We start from the raw sequence: 17786 nt of genomic DNA, 5'->3' as shown, positions 1-17786 counted from the left end.
TATTTTTTAGCAAAGGAGCTGAAATCAAATGCAAATGTGGTAAATGACCAAGGTCACACCTATTAGGCTTCAATGGCATGACATGTCGTTATAGTCTTGGGTCATCACATTATTTGGAATCAAGTCACAAAGTTGGTATTTTTTTTGTACCTATGCCACCTCTAGATGGAGATCGTAGGATTCAAAACTGGATGTTACAAAAACGAAACATTGTTATTCCAATGAATAAGATTACAACACATTCAGTGCATATGTTGTTGCAACCTAACTCGTGGTTTCATGAACATGTAAATGCATTGTGGCACATACACAAAACACAGTCCTGGTGGCAAAACTGGCTTACAAGCTTATGGAGCTCTGGTCTTCCACTTAAGCAACGGGTATTCCTATGGAGATGCCTATTGGGTGTGCTCCTGACTAGGTCAAATCTTCAAAAGAGATTGATAGCCTCGTCGCATTGTGCAAGTTGTGGCGGACGATTGGAAACATTCCCACACTTATTAGGGACTTAGGTTTAGGTTCACTACAACATTTGTACAAAGATTCAGTGCATGTCTTTCTCACAGATTTCCTAGCCGAAGGTTTGGGAAACACTTTTGGCTATTTGGACAAATCAAGCAATGCCAATTTTCTCCAATGGACAAGATTTTGGGCACTCTGGACCATTTGGATGGTCCACAATACTAAGGTCTTTGATCGCAACCAACTATATGAAGTTAGCTTCTTTAAGCAATCTCTCAGGCAATCTTTATTTGATTGTGTGCAACTTAGAGTCATCACACTGCAAATTTACACTCTTTACTTTGAGTGCTTTTTAGCTCTTTCATGTCTAATCAACACTTGTATATTTCTCTTTATTCTTTGTGGGGGGGTTTCACCTCACTTTGAGGTTTCCCACTAGTAATAAAAGTGTTACTAAAAAAAATGGATATGATTGAGATTACCAAAACTTTTGGGAGAGGTCAAAAACAAGAATTAGAAGAACCAACATTACTCATGGAATTGATTGAGAAACTATCCCCACTTGGGCATGACCCAAGGTTAAGCGAGATTAATAATCTAAGGTCTTTTCAATGGCACGATCTCTTGTATGGAACTGGTGCAGGATGGTTTTGCAAACTGATGGAAATTCTTTTTGAAAATAACTCGATTTGGGATGAACAAATTGTTTTACTGAACTTGGGTAAGGATGAGAGCACATCATATTGAGCTAAAAGCAAAAACAAGAAGTTTATTACCACCCCTATCTTTGGCATTGGAGGGGGTTTTCAGCCATGTGACCAAACTCATTGGAGCTTCCCGCTAAGAAGGATGACCTTTCTTTTTATTACACTCTCAAAACAAGCCACCAAAACTAGTGGGAGCTCTCATTACTAGAGCCACTTAATGAGCATTAACAAGAACTTAACCCACGCTTCGCGCACATGATGTCAATCTCTTGACCCCCTCTCTGATTACAAAAAAGTAATAAAAATAAAAATAAAACACAAGTAGAATGCTGCATGTAGTGATTGATGGCTTGAACTGTCTATAAAGTTTCATTTCCTATATCAAGCATGCATTAATCAATTAATACCAATTAGGCTTCCTTGCCTCCCTCCTAATGATGCAAAAGGAAAAGGATCACACAATTATTCAAATGTCTGGATGGTGTGTGCATTATAGAGTAGAAACAACAAATCGATGAGTTTGTGTACAAGGGCAATCAATAGTTAGCAAATAAAATAGGAAGTACAAACATTTGAGAAAAGAAAAGAAAAGAAAAGAAGCATAAGAAATGCTATAGAAAGACAAATTTTAGTAGGGATCTGGAATCATTGTCAGCTACCTAGCCATGCTATATATATCTGTAGCGGAGAGTCCAGAAGAAATCATCCCCCTGGAACAAGAAATTAGCAAAGGGTCAATCCCATCCAGTCTTCTTCAGCGGGAAAGAATGCATTAGAAATAACAGAGGTAAAGGGCACGGAATAGATACCCTTCTCAATGTTACTCCCCATGCTCATGCCTGTACAAAGCTTTCTCCAATCTGGTCTCAAAAGGGGATGAATGCCATTTCACTCTCTGATCCTAGCAACAATAGAAGCATTGCAAAGAAAAAACAGTGAGATTTTCACCCCTTGCTAATTGAAGTAATCATATGACTAATGCTGCTTTGCAGGGGCAACATCTGAGATAGAATCCTTGATAAGCTCCTAAAATAATTTTGTGAGTGAGCTAACCTAATCATTATTGGTGGTTTAGCAATAAAAACCATGAGATTTACTAATCCTTCATAACTGCTTCATCATTTTGTGTGTGTGTTAGTTAACTTAACCACAATTGGCGGTTTACAGAAACTATGAGATTTACTACTAATTAGTGAGTTAATCTAATTATCAATGGCTAGCATGCAATAAAAACAATGAGTAAAATAAGCAAACCTCCTTATACTTGGTAGTAGTGTTCGGTATACCCTGTCCACCCCATGCTTGTTGTTTTCTCTTTGCACAATTAGGGGAGTAAAAATCCCGTGTCAAAGCATCAGCATTACTAGTAGAAACACCAAGATGTTGATTCTCCGAAATTCTCAACTTTGAGCTTGGTGATTCATATATTTTCTCTTGAGGAGATGGTCTTCTCATCCCACCCTCTTCAGATGATGAGTTGTTATCACTACTGATTACCTTGTTGCAATGCTTCTTTGAAGAGGAGTGGAGCCAATGTGACAAACTTGTGTCCACATGAATTGGATCAGCTTCTGTTGTTTTCACTGCCCAATGTGAAAAGCTTGTATCAACACGAAGAGACATGCATTCTGATGAGGAGGGTCCTGAGATAACACTTTTTGATGCAACATCTCTACTAGGAGTGCCATATACTCCATGAGAGTTCTCATCCCACCTCTCTTTCTTGTTGCTGAATTCATTGAATTCTTTCATTATCGGTGTCAGTTGGCTCGAACTAGGATCAAAATGATTTCTTGCTTCTGGTTTGGGATCCCTTTTTTTAAGTTGCATCCATTGAGAGACATTCTCTACTGGTGTAAGCACAGAGGAAGACCATCTATTATTTCTTACCCTAGAACAATTACTGCCCAACTCATGTGCATTCACCATTGGCGGAGTAGCTAAGCATTCAGGTAGCTTCACTGGAGTTTGATCACAATCTGAAATATCATTCATATTAACCTTTTGAGACCCATCATCTTTTCTGTAGAGATCATTGAATTGCTCTGTTTCTATCTCTTCAAAAGTGTTCACGGAACTACTATATTCACCTTCATATTTCTTCCCACTTATCTCTTGGCTACAGCTGATTGGAGGAGAAAAGCAAGGTTCAGGACACAATTCACTCACGGTTTCCTCACTATCTTCTGAATGAGAGAAAGACAGACTCCCTCTATCATCTTCATATCTATGATGAACAGAAGAGGTCTCTTCAGAATACTTTTCCTCTGTATCATTTTCAACAAAGGAGGAGTTGGAACAGCTTTCTTCTGAATAAAGCTCCTCTGCACAATCAGCAATACAAGAAGAGCTATTGCTGTACCTTTCTTGTGTATGCTTATTCCCCTGTTTATTATCAAACGAAACTTCTTCAGTTGAATAGCTACTGTTTGTTTTCATTGATACAGTGTGACCTCGTGCTTTTCTCAGGTATCCATAGCTGATAGAATTGGATTCGCATTGGGAGATTGATTGAGAGTTCTTTTCGGTATCAACGCTATCACAACATGAATTGTTGTCATGATCTCTTCTCTCACTAATAGAGCTTGAAGAAGTTATACTGCCCCCAGACTCTTCAGATTCGCTTATTGTAGAGAGTGTATCACACCCAAAGAAATGCATTTCAACATTACTCTCATTTGGCAATATTGTAGATTTCGGCCTTTCTGTACTCTCTGCAATGTTCTCATTTGCCAATGTGGCATCATCAATTCCAACATCCTCTGATGACTCTTGTAACGATGATTCTTCTTCATTCTGAACAATTCTTTTCTTCATCTCTACACTTTCATAATGATGAATGTTTTCTCCATACTTGGATAACAATTTACCTTCGTCCCTGTTCAAATGCCCACCGTTCTTTTTAAAGCATTCATCTGGTATGTCAAACAGATCTTGACTGTCAGGGCTTGCAACATCGTTTGATCGAAGAACCTTTGGTTTAAGAGGTGAAAGTTTTTTGGCATATGGGATTGATTCTTCTTTCTCCTCCTTACCTTGTAGAGAATGATTCAAACTCCTGCTTTGAGCCCTATAAACCATTGAAAAATAAAACATTGTCTTGTTATCTGAAATATGGATCAACATGGTCATGTACACTGTACTATAGAGATACTTACATCCTCTTATTTGAAGCCGGAGTGTCTATTGCATGTAAAATACTATGAAATTCTTTTATCGGTGTAGGTTCATAAGCTTTGAGGCCAGTCATAAAAGAAATCTTTTCGGGTGTCCCAATTGGTAACTTTGAGACAAAGCATGAATTTGACTCCCCTTGAGAATTCAAGAATTGTTCGTGTGGTTTTTGCTGAGCTTTTCTGAGCGTGTCTCGTGACTTCAGGATGGCAACCTGTGTGCAAATGTCAGTAAGGATCAATGTATCTAGTGAAATTATGAAACTCCATAATTGCATGTTTTGAAATCACAGAGTGATGCAGTGTTGCCTAATTTTTATGTGTATCTATGACTTATGCTTTTATATGTGAATGCATTGATGAATCACGCTCTCACTTGCAAACTTATTGATGTGTCATCCTCTGATTTCTGAAAACACTTATGAATTATAAATTAGTTGTGCCCAATTAAGAGTGCAAAAGAGAAATTTAGTAGTAAACGAGTTAATGATGAATATTTGCATGATAAAATTATAGTCTAAATGTCATTATGGATACATGTATATCTATTACCTCTTCTCTGATCCTCCTCGCATCTTCAGTTTCACGATCAATTTGCTTCCGTAGGTCTTCAAGCTCTGCTTCCAATTCATCAAGCTGAGACAACGGGTGGTGTCGGTCAAGGTAATCCTTCTTCTCTCTCTCTGGGGTCCTTACATTCACAATGGGATCACCATAATCCTTCTTGGTGTTATTTCTCTTCTCCTTATGCTTCTCTAGAATTGATCTCTCAGGTACATTCCGAAGAGTCGCCGGAGAAGAAGAAACAGCGGCAGCAGAATAGCGAGAGGGCAGAGTGTAATGCGAGGGATGGTTCTGTGCACGAATCCAAAAAAAAATTTCGTTAGATTTTGCTCAGGAGAAACGATAGCTCCAAACCGGAATCAAAAAAGAACGGATGGAAAAGAAAAACAAAATGGGAATTTTAGCGATCTGAACAAAATTTACCCTTTGTTTCCGCGGTAGGGGAGCAGGGGAGCGATCCGAAGGAGGTGCTGATGATTTGCCACAACCGAAGCACCCAAAAAGCCACCTCATCTTCCTCTGCGTCTCTTGTTACTCTGTGTGGGTGGGGTGGGTATGTGAGAGAGACAGAGACAGAGGCCTTAGACAATACAATACAATACAATACTGTTCTCTAGTTGCATAAGTATCTGAGAGAGAGAGAGAGAGAGAGTCTTTAGAATAAAACTCCTCTCTAATTGTAATTGTAATAGTAATAGAGGGAGAGACACACAGACACAGACGACCGTTTCTGCTAGTCGCTGATGAGCAGGCAAACCAAGACAAGAGAGAGAGAGAGAGAGAGAGAGAGAGAGAGAGAGAGAGAGAAACAGAGGAGATGAAGTAGCCGTTTTAATGTTGTACTGTTTTTTAAAAATGGGCGTGGCTGAACACTACAGAATTATGGGCATAAACAAGAGTCAAGACAAGACAGATAGATATAGATAGATAGATAGATAGATAGATAGATAGATAGATATAGTCTTATAAATAAATAGATAGATTCGCCTTCTACAATTATATACACACATATATTGTACATACATACATACATATATATATGTATGTATGTATATGTATATATGCATGCATGCATCCTCTCCCCCCTCTTCTCTCTATCCGTTTTACACATTGGTTGGGATCGGAACTTTGTCTTTCACTGAGATTGTGCGTGCACCACCCCCCCCCCCCTTCCCCTTCTCTTTTTTTCCGGCCGTGGGGTGGGGAGTGGGGAAGGTAGATCGACCAACCAACTGTGTAGTACCTCTGCGTTGATACCACTGCTTACATGTTTGCCACGTCCTACATGGGTCATCTTGTTTTGGAGACGACGAATCCTATGAACCAAGTCGAGATATAGATTGACCAAGTATGCCTCTCTCTTATCTCTTTCAAGATGCATTTGGCCAAGTTCGATTATGCAAAAAAAGGAGGGAAAATAGTCTCCGGTTTGATGTTTGAACCAACAACTTTAGCACATAATTACATATTCAATTAAACAAAACTAAGAAAGCATTTAACTACATCGTATTGTGAGGTATGCCACATTATCATCCCAAGGGGACTCATTTCTCAATGTAATAATATTCCACTTGATTTTGAACTTTGAAATTGCATTGAAGGTTTCATGCACAAGCATTCGACATATTGTCATCTTCATGATGTTTGAAAACTTAAGTTCTCACTCTCAAAAAACATTTTAGGAGAATTTGCTCATTGTTTTTATAGGTTATAGAAAGATAATCAAACCATATGTTCCAACACTACAAATGTTAATTTTCCTCAGGAAATCAAAGATCATCAATTGTCTAGGACATTGCTCATAAGCCTCACATCAATATTTCAAGATAAGAATAGCTAACTTTACTATAAACAAAAATGATTGTTTATATATTTATTAAAGAGCTAATGGTTTTGAAGCAAAGGTCAAGGGTTTCAAATGATTATATTTGCACATAATGTAGACCAACTTCAATCATTTTTCAGATGAAGACTCGTGGATATGCACATATCCTCAACGTAAGGTGTGATAGACTCAATTGCATGTAAAGTAGAACTTGAAGCTCCATTTACTGCAAAATCTTTATTGTAATAATGAAACTTTCATTAGGTGACACAAAAAAAGGCTACTGCTTACCTTTTCTTGTTTGGACTATTGCTTAGCAATAAGCCCAATTAATGTATTGATGACAAAGCAATCAATTTAACCCTCATTTGTATCATGCACATTGGGTGTTTGGACTATAGGGCAAATGATTGGGTGTTTGGTCATTGGGTTTGCTAAGAGATTGAGGTCTAATTACATTAAGAGGGTAAGAATGAATTACTACAATTCCCTATGGGGTGGTTAGGTTGGAATCTACCTATTGTCCCAATGTTTAAGACACCCATCAATTTATGGTGCAATAAGGTAAGACAATTAGTGAACCAATTCACATGATAGTTAGCACAAAATCAAAGAGACAAATTTGAAATGAGTTTCGTTATCGTTGGGTCCCAATTATAATTCAAATATAAACATGAGATATGCTCAAATTGCGACGAAGAAGATTCCTAGACAAACGTAGTATTTTGACAAAAGCATGAATTGCAAACTCTCTATACAAGAAATAAGCCACAATGAAGTGAACTGCATAGCGCAACAAAGGTTTTTAACCAAGGAAACATCTATATATATGAAGTGCTCTTGTCGACAAATGAAGTCAACATTTCGCAAATATTGCAAGCAATACAGAGATACAACTAAATTTAGATTTTCCCACTATTTTACTATATGATTGCATGTCTTTTGTAAATATACAGCTGCTTCAAAATAATTGAGCACCAAATTATTCTGGAATAAAAAGAGATTTTGTCCGTAACAACAAGAATGGAAGCAATAGGCTGTATTATAAACATTTTCAGTGATGAATAACTTTCCTACGAATACGCAGGTATCCAAATTTTCCTGCACCAGGAGACGATCCCTCGAATATAAATGGCAAATGCCCCGTGGCAATTTTATACTCCTGTTGCATCTGAAAAGCCATTGCACAAGACTTTCTTAAACCAACTAGTTTGTCTTTAATAAGTCCATCTTCTTTAAGTAGGCATGCTAGTTCTTTGACATGTAGTGTCCATTTTTCATGGCAGAAAGAACTTAATATGCAAGCCAAATAATATCACATACTACAAGGATTACAAAACTTCGAAATTCTATGTACCTTGGAGATTTGTTCAGTGGTTTCCACACTATTCTTCCCAAGAATACATACAGTTCCTCCACATCCACCACCTGTTATCTTAGCCCCGAATAGCAAACTTTCCTTACCATTATATGACTTTGTATGTTGTGCATTATGCACAAGCTGTACTAGTTTATCCGTGCCGGCTGATCCTAGCCCACAATTGGAATAGCTATTGTGTGACTGCCAAGGAAACAAAGGATTGTTATTAACTTTGGAATGTCAAATTACACCATCAACAAGTTCACCCATTGAGAATACTCTACACAACCAATACAAAACATTGAAATTCACAACGGATAAGGGTTTCTCAAGTAGTATTATTCTTCATAGCCAACACATAATTGAAATCCATAACTGTTACTTGAGTGTATTAATACTCTTTGCAATCGACACACAAATTAAATTATCAACTGATATGGGGGCACAGAGAGGCTTCCCACTTAGGTTTATCAGTACTCACAGAATGAGAACCAACATTGACGATATGCCTTGTTCTGGGCTGACATTAAATAAATAAAAGTTCATATTAGAGCAAAGTTTCTAGTGTTGATGATACACAACACCTGATACATGAGCTCTCCCAGCATACTAAGTTGTTCATCAGAGTTTGAAGCTTCAAGAAGCACTGCAAACGCCTGCACAAGGAAAAATACATATAATAAAATGAAAAAAGGAGTGCAAATTTCAGTAACCTGCTCTTCTCAAATATACTACCTTTGTGCGAAAATTCTCATATACAGCATGTGCTGTAGGTGCCTTTACTGGGTAATACGAACTTGGATCAATTCTCGTGACCTCATCTTGATGACTGCCATAGGACCTCAAAAAGCCCTCTCCTTTTATTTTATCCGGAAGGAGGTTTGAGTAGACAGCTTCATACCTTTCGAGAAATATTTTGTTACTTTCTACCTTTTGAAATACTAAAAGCAGTCTTTGGTTTTACCTGTGAGTTGGCTTTCTTTAAGAACTAAATTGCAAACAGAATTTCCAGAATTATTTTCTAAATTTTCTTTCCCTTCAGATGAAAGCTTTGTCGCAGCAGATTTAATTATAGTATGACCCATAAATGTGCCAACTCTTACTGAACCATAATCTGTTCCACCAACACTGGACACAACCCAAAGACAACATGACGTATTGTAACGAATATGAATATATAGAGTTACGCACTTCTTGAAAGGGCACAACCATGGAATATGAACTCTTCATTGTAGGTCAATGGCTTTAAAACATAAAAGATGAAGAAAAATATACCTATGTCTGATTCCAGAGTCAATTCCCCAGAATCGCAAATGACTTGGAATGTTTACATGCTCTTTAACTTCTGCAGGCTGGCAGAAAACAATAATAATACAAGGTTAGAATATAGAAGAGAAATATGAGCATCTAATGGTTTTAAATGGATGCGACATACTTGGCAAACCATGGCAAGCAACTTGTAAGCCTCACCACAAGCTGAGGCCATTTGGTCCATAATGCCACAAGGAGCACCCACAACACGATTCTCCACCTGAATAAAATGATTCAGAAAAGAGACTTTCATAAATCAAAGTAAGATATGAGCAACAGAGGTGTTCTATATAAGTTACCATTTGGCAAAGAGCTGCAATTTCTCTAGCTGTGATATTGAGATCTAAGAAAATAAACAGATTCACGTCATAGAACATTTATCTAAGAAAATAAACAGATTTACATCATAGAACATCTATTTTCTGTCATGTGTTCATTTCCAACATTCTCAAGGACAATTCTTACTATAAGCTGCTGCTATAGCAGACATTGTCGCAACCTCCACAGCAGCAGATGATGAGACACCTTTTCCCTCTGGAACTGCAGATGATACCTACTTGCAGAAAACACCAATAATGATTGAACGACTACTTAATAGGAAAAACAGAAATTAGTAGATATGATTTCATAAGCTGCGAGAAAATGTCTCTGGATAGGTACCAATATACTTATGCCATCTTGAAAATGCACTCCTTTCTCACGCATCAGCACCAACAGTGTTCCTGCAATGTATGCTGCCCACCTATAAAACAAATGACAAGCTTCCATAAAACAAATTACAATGAACAGGCCTATGGATGAAGGCAACAAAAGTCCTACTTTTGTGAAGGATCTTTCTCAAAGAAAGCTCTGGCTTTGGAATAACTGATAGGATTTCCTTCAGAATCCAGAAACTCGGAAATATCCATGTCAAAAGTTGGAGCTCTATTACAAAGTTCTGCACCAAACGACACCTAAATCCAAAAATGAGAATATTAATAATTACATTATGAAATTGCCCCTAACAAACCTACAACAGCATCTCTCTCTTCTCAAGACAATTCTTCTTGGAAATATAGGATAAGTTACAGCAAAAGTATTCTCAGTAGCCTTTCATCCCTACTGCAAGACTTGAACAGGACAAAGGGATACTGGATCATTGAGAGCACCACTATCACAAAGAAACTGAGGGGTAGCACATAAAGACCCACATGGCGTTGTGTAACATAAAATATCTAATAACCAGAAATGGTTTCCCTGAGAATTATATCTGAATATACATCAGGTTGTTATGTGGTTGTCCACAGTATGAAATAAAAACAAACGAAAATACACACCAGAGGCTAGGAACTTACAATCTGGACCACAGGTCCTGTATCATTGTCTTTCCTTGCTAGTGCATGCTTCCATAAACGCTGTTTTCCTGGGAGACTACGTTGAACAGCAACATGACATGCTTCGCGTATTGGCATCTGAGAAAATAGAAGCTGCCTAGGTCAATCATGCTTGTGATATTTATCAATATAACCAAAATACATCTAGTTCACCTGCAAAACTAAGCTTCCAGAATAGTCACCGATTCCTCCCATGACATCCAGACGGCCTGGTGCTCTACTCACAAAAATTTCATCCTGCAAACATATGACACGAATTGACTATTTCCCTCCTGTATTTATGTTTCAACAAGTAACCTGCTAAAAGAAGTTAGATCAAACATATATTCTGACATCATAACACACCTCCCAGTTAAACAAAGCTGATGCAGCAAGCCACTCACGTAATGGTGTCTTTTCAATATTCTTCTCTGTTACCCGTGCCAATCTGGAAAGGCTCTTCAAAAAAGCTACTGTATCAAGAAGATGATATCCATCTCCATGAAGAATTTCAAAATTTTCACTACACAAACATAAAATATGTTAAGCTATAGCTTAAATGTGTAAAACTTTGGCATCTACAATGTCTAGAACTTAACAAATGGAATTTACATATCTGGCCGAGAAGATTTTGACCCAGGCAAAACAGTATCCAAACGTTCATAACTGGCAGCTGACCGCAAACTTAGCTCTTTCTGAGCATTTGTATACCAGTTAGGAATGGCCAATTCTTTACCAGGTACCCTTTGCATTTGGAACCCAAACACGATTGCATCTTGGAGTCTTCGAGCACCGCTTTGCTGAAAATAATTTATTAAAGATATAGTTGGCATAAACTTTTGAGGTACAACACTAGAACTAATTGCCAATTATTCTCAAAGAGATTGAAAAAACATAACAGAAGCGCGACATTGACTGATATAAGTTTGTCTCACGCATAGAAGACAAAAAGAGGCATTGAAATCATATGCATACTATCAAAGATACCTTTCTCACAGAATCGAAGTTACCCAAAGCTGCATCTTCAAGAATTTTTGCAACCACCTGATATGAGAGGACTTCTTAAGTGTTGCAATACATGTAGTATATAGCTGTGTGGTTGATGAACTAAGAGCAAAATGATATACCTCCCCTCCATTTAAGGGTTCATCATATGAAGGCGAAATATTTAATGCTTTTTCCAGATAAGGAGCCCAGCGTCCAGTCAAAAAATCACGCCGGATCATCTCCACTCCACACTCATGATGCTGCATTCCATAAAATTTATTGAGCACACACATACATACATATATATAAATATATATATAATTTCTATTCTTCTATACATACTCAATACTTAAACTAGATCTATAAACCATGTGCATAAATAAGTGAATGATAGACCTCTAGCATGTTTCTCAAAAATGGTTCCTCATTGAAGTAGTCCCGACGGACAAACACAAATGGCACCTTGAATGCTAGAGCTTCACTCGTAGTCCCATAACCTATTTTTCCTGAGAGAAGCGAAAAAGAAACAAAAATCATCAAGATAGCCCCCAGTAAGACAATTTATTGAGCAAATTCAAAGAGCACTGCCAACTGTGCATGTGATAGTCAAATATGCAATCCTACCAAGCATACAATCACTTGCAGCAATAAGATCTGGAGTATATACATCGTTGGGAATTGCTATAAAGTTCGATGGAAATGTTTGCCCGCTTGGTGCTGCACATACCTTCATTAATAACAGATTAATCAATAGGTGAGCATTATGCTAATAAGACTACTCATTTAGTGAATATAGCATACCATGCACTTCCAACCCTTGGGAAGGTAATCTTCATTCAATGTCCAACTGGCATCCTGAAATTTTCATGTTTTACTTCAAAATTATTTTAAACTGCAAACTGTAACGTTTAATATACACTTCTAGCATTTATTACTTGAAAATTTAACATTCATTAAGTGTATATCAGGTACTTCCGTCCAAAATCTATTCTACATGATCCCTCAAATTTGATATGAATCAATACGGAAGATGCGACATGTTTTTATGCAAAAACGCAACCATCGAGATTTACCTGTCCTCCAAAATTAAAGAGGAGCAATTTATCCTGCAGACCAATACCAAGCTCCGTTCTAACCTGTATCATAGATATTTGATTCATATTCTTAACCTTCACCATTTAGAATCTCATATAATTTTATGACCTTTTACCTCTTCACGTGATCTTTTTGCTTTCCTCACTACTAGAGGCACATCGATTACATCACGAAATGCAGGCACTGTAGCATATACAACTAGCTGCTTAGACCAAATACTCAATTTAAATGAGGAACTCCTTGCATGAGCACATTGTACATAAATATTGTTCATATTATTAAATTTTTGGGTGGTAGGTCAATAGCTCCATAGGTTGTAGTTTGACATTTGCAAGTGTTTTATAAACATCTTATTACATCATTCTTGTTGGCATAAACTACACATTGATTAAATTAACAAACAGGAAATTTTCAATAAATTATGTTTCAGTGACCTATCTGATTAGTTCTGCAAGCATAATAAATACAGTTATTATTTCTTGCATATTAAAATAAAACATAGAAAGAACAAAGTTACTGGATCCTGCTATAAAGATACTATTGCATCAAAATAAGCCATGATAAATTAGGCCTTCATGGTCTTCATCCATAGGAATGTTCAAATTGAGCAAGTAGCCACATTCCTGCGATCTTAATAGAAAAAGTACCTTAAACAGGAGAATTCAACATTAAATCAAGTGGCACAGCTTACTAGGGCAGTATCCAGGTAGCCTGATCAGAAATTGTGCATGTGAATAGTCTTCTGCAATCTGACAAAACAAAAGCAATGTATATAGAGAAAGAAACCAAGGGTTTACAGGTTATCTTTTGCATTAAAACAAGAACACATTTCTAGAAGTAATGATTTGACTTTTGTAACAGCCACTGTTAGAATTAAAGCCACATTAAAGTTGTTACAGACTTTTGAAATGATTTACTGAGTTTCTAATTATATTCTGCATTTTCTTGATCTCTATGTAAGACGGAAATAACATGTTTATCAATTTGGGCACTTCTTACCTGCCAAATGATGGATCTATACTGATGACCAGCAACAATGACATACTCAGCATAAATGAAATCCCAGCTATACACATCACCAAATTGTTCAGGATTGGAACCTGGACTCAGCTCTTGTACATGTCACATGACTCTCTTAGCAAGCTCATATAAGTTTTAGGAAATTCACTGACCCTCCCGCTTGAACGACTGCTTTTAATAGCTCATGTAATTTTACTCCTCCCTCTTACCAATAGTTTTTAACTTGTATAATCTGTTTTTAAAACGATAACCTCCCACTATGCATGGGATAAGATGTACTAGGTATGTGATCATTTGGCAGAGGCAGACTACATCATACACATTGGAAGTTAAAACATAAATTTATGTTCAGTGACCGATACATGAGGAAAAACTCACTCCTATGAAAATCCTTGATTGAATTGTCCGAGACTACTTTTATTCTCAGCATTATTCATTATAAGAATCTCTTGCTTTGGTAGTGTGCATATATTAATGATAGAAAAGAATGGGGATTCTGACATTTTTTTAAACATGCATAATATTTTCCATTCTAGACCAGCTAAGCTGGCACACTTCCTCGTAACATCATTCAAAAGTTAGATACTAATTGATCAGATGAAACACTGTAAAAAGTCCTATTGAATAAAAAAGAGATACACAACGCATTTGAATGCATACCTGAAATTAGTCACACATACTGAGAGAATTCCTGCCTCTATTGCAGCTCGGCATGCAACTGACACTATGTCAGAAACCTGCCTAAGATGATCATATTATTCTCAACACAACAAAGGAGAATCCTCCTAGAGCACAATGAAATTCCTTAAAAATAAAAATGCGCACTAACCACAAGATCTGCCTTCACATTCTTTAGCCAATTGACTTCAGTATCCAAAATTGAAGCACGCGGAAGGACGGCAGTTTGCCGATACTGTTTGACAATGAAAATAATATGCCCTTAATTGGGTATGTGTTCACCATACGAAATGTTGAATTCCCATGAACATGTATTCTTCAGAAAAACCGTCAACTTTGATCAACATTTGGACATTTATGTTACCTTTTCAAGAGATGCGAGACGATCTACTGTAAGAGCATCTGATTGAACAGCTCCTGAGTCGAGCAAAGCCTGTAAGGGAGCCACCACAGCAGCTAATTTTATATTTATGATATATCAGCTATAACTATGATTTGGTGATTGTCTACTATTTCTATGTAACAGATCCAAAATCCTCCCCTGAACAAATATGCATGCCACATAGATATAATCACGAAGCACCAGAGATTCTAGCTAATTGCTTTATCTTGTATTGCACTCTTTGAATTCGAGAGAGATGTCTAAAGCTAGGTCACAAGCACAATTAATTACATAATTTAACATAATTTTCTACATAAAAATCTATGACATGATATTTCATTTGCATAGAAAATTAGTTCATGCCAAAAATAAATAAAAAGTCCATAAGGTCTCTCTGCTTAACACTAGAATTTTGTAAAATGTACATGCATAAGAAACTGGTGGTTAATAGAAGGAAAACGAAATGTTTTCATGATACCCTTTTCCATTTAGAAGAATCATAAGCATCAGAACAAGGGTTAAAAGTCACCTTGCGGATATGAAGCCTTGAAGAAGAGATGGAGCTTCTGAAGACAAATTCCGGGGCAGCGGTCACAACGTGAACCTCGTGCCCTGAACTAATGATATGCTTTACAACCTGCTCATATGAATCAAATCTCATACTTCAAATACAAAGAAAGAAAAAAAGTAGCCACAATTAACGGAAAATGGGAATAGGTTTACACACATGGGGGGGGGGGATATAAAAAGCAGGGTTTTACAGAGGAGAAAGAGGACCTTGTTACTTTACCTCTGCTACACGAGTGGCATGACCAAAGCCATGGCCAGTGACATAGTATGCAAAGATCAATGGATTTCGCTGATCCGCCATAGCTAGGAAGTCCAAGGAAAGATGGTTCAGCAGGCTGATCGCTCTGTCGAACCTTATGAGAGTGATGAGTGAATGTGCATGAGAAAGAGGGAAAGTGCGGCCAGTTAAAACTTTAATAATCATAACAATTAATAAATATATATATATATGTTTGTGTTTCTTTTGGTAAAATTAGGACCCTGTTTTTGGCCACCCACGATGGCATAACAGAAAGTGCAATTTTTTGATTCGACACATACATACATATCTATATGATGTATGTATGTATGTATTGTTTGTATGTATGTATGTTTGTATGTATGTATGTATGTTTGTATGTTTGTATGTGTCTGTGTATGTATGTATGTATGTATGTATGTATGTATGTATGTATGTATGTATGTATGTATGTATGTATGTATGTATGTTTGTATGTTTGTATGTGTCTGTGTATGTATGTATGTATGATGTATGTGTCTGTGTGTATGTATGTATGTATGTATGTATGTATGTATGTATATGCGTGTTTGTGTTTGTGTCTGTGTCTGTGTCTGTGTGTTTGTATGTATGTTTGTATGTTTGTATGTATGTATGTATGTTTGTATGACAATGAGCACTCACTATTGATTTGGCCCCTAGAATTTGCATATTCACTACTACTATGACCATTATTGTTGTCATTGCCACTTGTTGGCCGTTGCATCTCACGAGTGAAACATAGTTGCAAATCTTAAGGAGTGCCTAATATTCACCTGTTTTTAATTAGTTAGGAGTTCTCGGAGTTGTTGTTGTGTGGGAATCATCATGCATGTAATGTGGTAGGGGTCAAGGCAATGTAGAGATGCATCATCTACCCACATCATTTTGATGTTGTTCTTACCAAACAAGCTTAAGTTAAGAGCAATTGTGTGAGATTGATCTTCTTTTGATGATGTGACTACTTTTGCGATTGACATTTTAACATCCCTCTATTTGCATTGATTTCCAAGCTCTTAATTGCAAATGGTGATTCTGCATCTCGGATGATATTTTGATCGTGTGTGTGCCATGTGGCATAAGGGAGCCTACTTTCTTGTATAAGGTTACAAAATGTAGGGCTCTTGGTGTTTTTATATTTCTACAATTGGAGGTTTGCAAAAGAATGGTATGGTCCATGGATATGGATGCATGATGGAAGGAATCAAGGCTTACTTTTGTGGAATAAGGCATAAATAAACACACTTATTGTAGCAACAACAAACATCGTAACTTTGAATGTGGCTTTTGTACTATGTGTTTTGTCTATGGTAATTTGCCTCACTAAAAATTCAATTATTGATGAGACAATTAAGTGGTTGAATAACTCCGAGCAATTAATTGTGTAGGATTTCCAATAATAGTGAGTTAGAACCTAGGATATCCCGATAAAAAGTACGATATATTCAAGGACATTGTAGGAATCACGTTGTTCTAGTTTCGATGGTTACTCAAGGAATCTTAAAAAGGCACCAACAACTTGCAAATCGACTTGTGAGCCCTTTGTAGGATTGTTAGATTTAGACACTTTCTCTCTATGTTTACAAGTGAGGTCAATTTAAATCATTCATTTTCAAAACGCTTAACTTTTGTTTGAACCAATGTAATGCGGTTTGAGGTAGTTATAAGTCATTAACAAGGCAAAGAATGTGATGTGTCTATATACACACATGCACTTCCAATAGAAGTTAAATGTTATGATCAGAAAAGTACGTGAAATGCTGGAGAACTATTTAAATTATACCTAGTTTACATGGCATGCACTTCCAATAGAAGTTAAATGTTATGATCATAAAAGTACCTTAAATGCGAGATAACTATTTAAATTATACCTAAATTTCATGGCAAGTGCCAAAATTTCAGCTTTGTGATGACTGATAACATTTATGTATAGTGTTATTGCCAGGGCAAACAAAAGCCTATTGTGCTCCATTGACATGAACCAATTTGTGATTGTCCAAACCATAAATGTATATAAACAAAACAAAAGTAAATGATTATGTTG

General features: G+C 36.8%; 2 protein-coding genes across 3 annotated transcripts; both read right to left on the bottom strand.

Annotated features, from left to right (window-relative positions):
- Window positions 1-1688: 1688 nt before the first annotated feature.
- On the bottom strand, window positions 1689-5471 carry LOC147864793 (uncharacterized). Of its 2 annotated transcripts, none has more exons than XM_087318956.1 (6): window positions 5330-5471; window positions 4895-5197; window positions 4328-4557; window positions 2424-4239; window positions 1979-2070; window positions 1689-1879 (listed from the first exon to the last, which is right to left on the bottom strand). In XM_087318956.1, the coding sequence occupies exons 1-5, from the start codon at window positions 5417-5419 to the stop codon at window positions 1990-1992; spliced, it is 2520 nt and encodes an 839-aa protein (XP_087175082.1). In that variant the 5' UTR covers window positions 5420-5471; the 3' UTR covers window positions 1689-1879; window positions 1979-1989. The 2 variants fall into 2 exon arrangements, with proteins under 2 accessions (XP_087175082.1, XP_087175083.1); XM_087318957.1 differs by having other exon boundaries at window positions 1979-2064.
- Window positions 5472-7626: 2155 nt separating this feature from the next.
- Window positions 7627-15867, bottom strand: LOC147864792 (L-arabinokinase-like). Its single transcript, XM_087318963.1, has 29 exons — window positions 15707-15867; window positions 15446-15553; window positions 14899-14967; window positions 14686-14769; window positions 14517-14593; window positions 13836-13902; window positions 13528-13585; window positions 12952-13019; window positions 12815-12877; window positions 12543-12596; window positions 12366-12468; window positions 12138-12247; window positions 11882-12001; window positions 11742-11798; window positions 11367-11554; window positions 11121-11277; window positions 10929-11012; window positions 10737-10853; window positions 10222-10355; window positions 10063-10144; window positions 9868-9955; window positions 9702-9745; window positions 9527-9622; window positions 9367-9443; window positions 9056-9219; window positions 8827-9017; window positions 8676-8747; window positions 8089-8292; window positions 7627-7902 (listed from the first exon to the last, which is right to left on the bottom strand). The coding sequence occupies exons 1-29, from the start codon at window positions 15785-15787 to the stop codon at window positions 7786-7788; spliced, it is 2934 nt and encodes a 977-aa protein (XP_087175089.1). The 5' UTR covers window positions 15788-15867; the 3' UTR covers window positions 7627-7785.
- Window positions 15868-17786: the final 1919 nt, after the last annotated feature.

This window comes from Azolla caroliniana, unplaced genomic scaffold, assembly GCF_043228905.1.
Source record: "Azolla caroliniana isolate FFs.n. ecotype wild unplaced genomic scaffold, voAzoCaro1.0.p SCAF_4, whole genome shotgun sequence".
Lineage (NCBI taxonomy): Eukaryota > Viridiplantae > Streptophyta > Polypodiopsida > Salviniales > Salviniaceae > Azolla > Azolla caroliniana.
This window is presented reverse-complemented; position numbering and strand designations above follow the sequence as displayed.

What these genes read in the sequence shown, in the direction of transcription:
- LOC147864793 (XM_087318956.1), bottom strand. Translation starts at nt 5,419, where the DNA reads ATGAGGTGGCTTTTTGGGTGCTTCGGTTGTGGCAAATCATCAGCACCT. An exon ending in CCCTACCGCGGAAACAAAGG is followed by an intron (nt 5,198 to 5,329) that starts GTAAATTTTGTT and finishes ATTCGTGCACAG; the next exon opens with AACCATCCCTCGCATTACAC. An exon ending in CGAGGAGGATCAGAGAAGAG is followed by an intron (nt 4,558 to 4,894) that starts GTAATAGATATA and finishes ATTTGCACACAG; the next exon opens with GTTGCCATCCTGAAGTCACG.
- LOC147864792 (XM_087318963.1), bottom strand. Translation starts at nt 15,787, where the DNA reads ATGGCGGATCAGCGAAATCCATTGATCTTTGCATACTATGTCACTGGC. An exon ending in GACTCTGGAATCAGACATAG is followed by an intron (nt 9,220 to 9,366) that starts GTATATTTTTCT and finishes GGTTGTGTCCAG; the next exon opens with TGTTGGTGGAACAGATTATG. An exon ending in TAAAGAAAGCCAACTCACAG is followed by an intron (nt 9,018 to 9,055) that starts GTAAAACCAAAG and finishes TTCAAAAGGTAG; the next exon opens with AAAGTAACAAAATATTTCTC.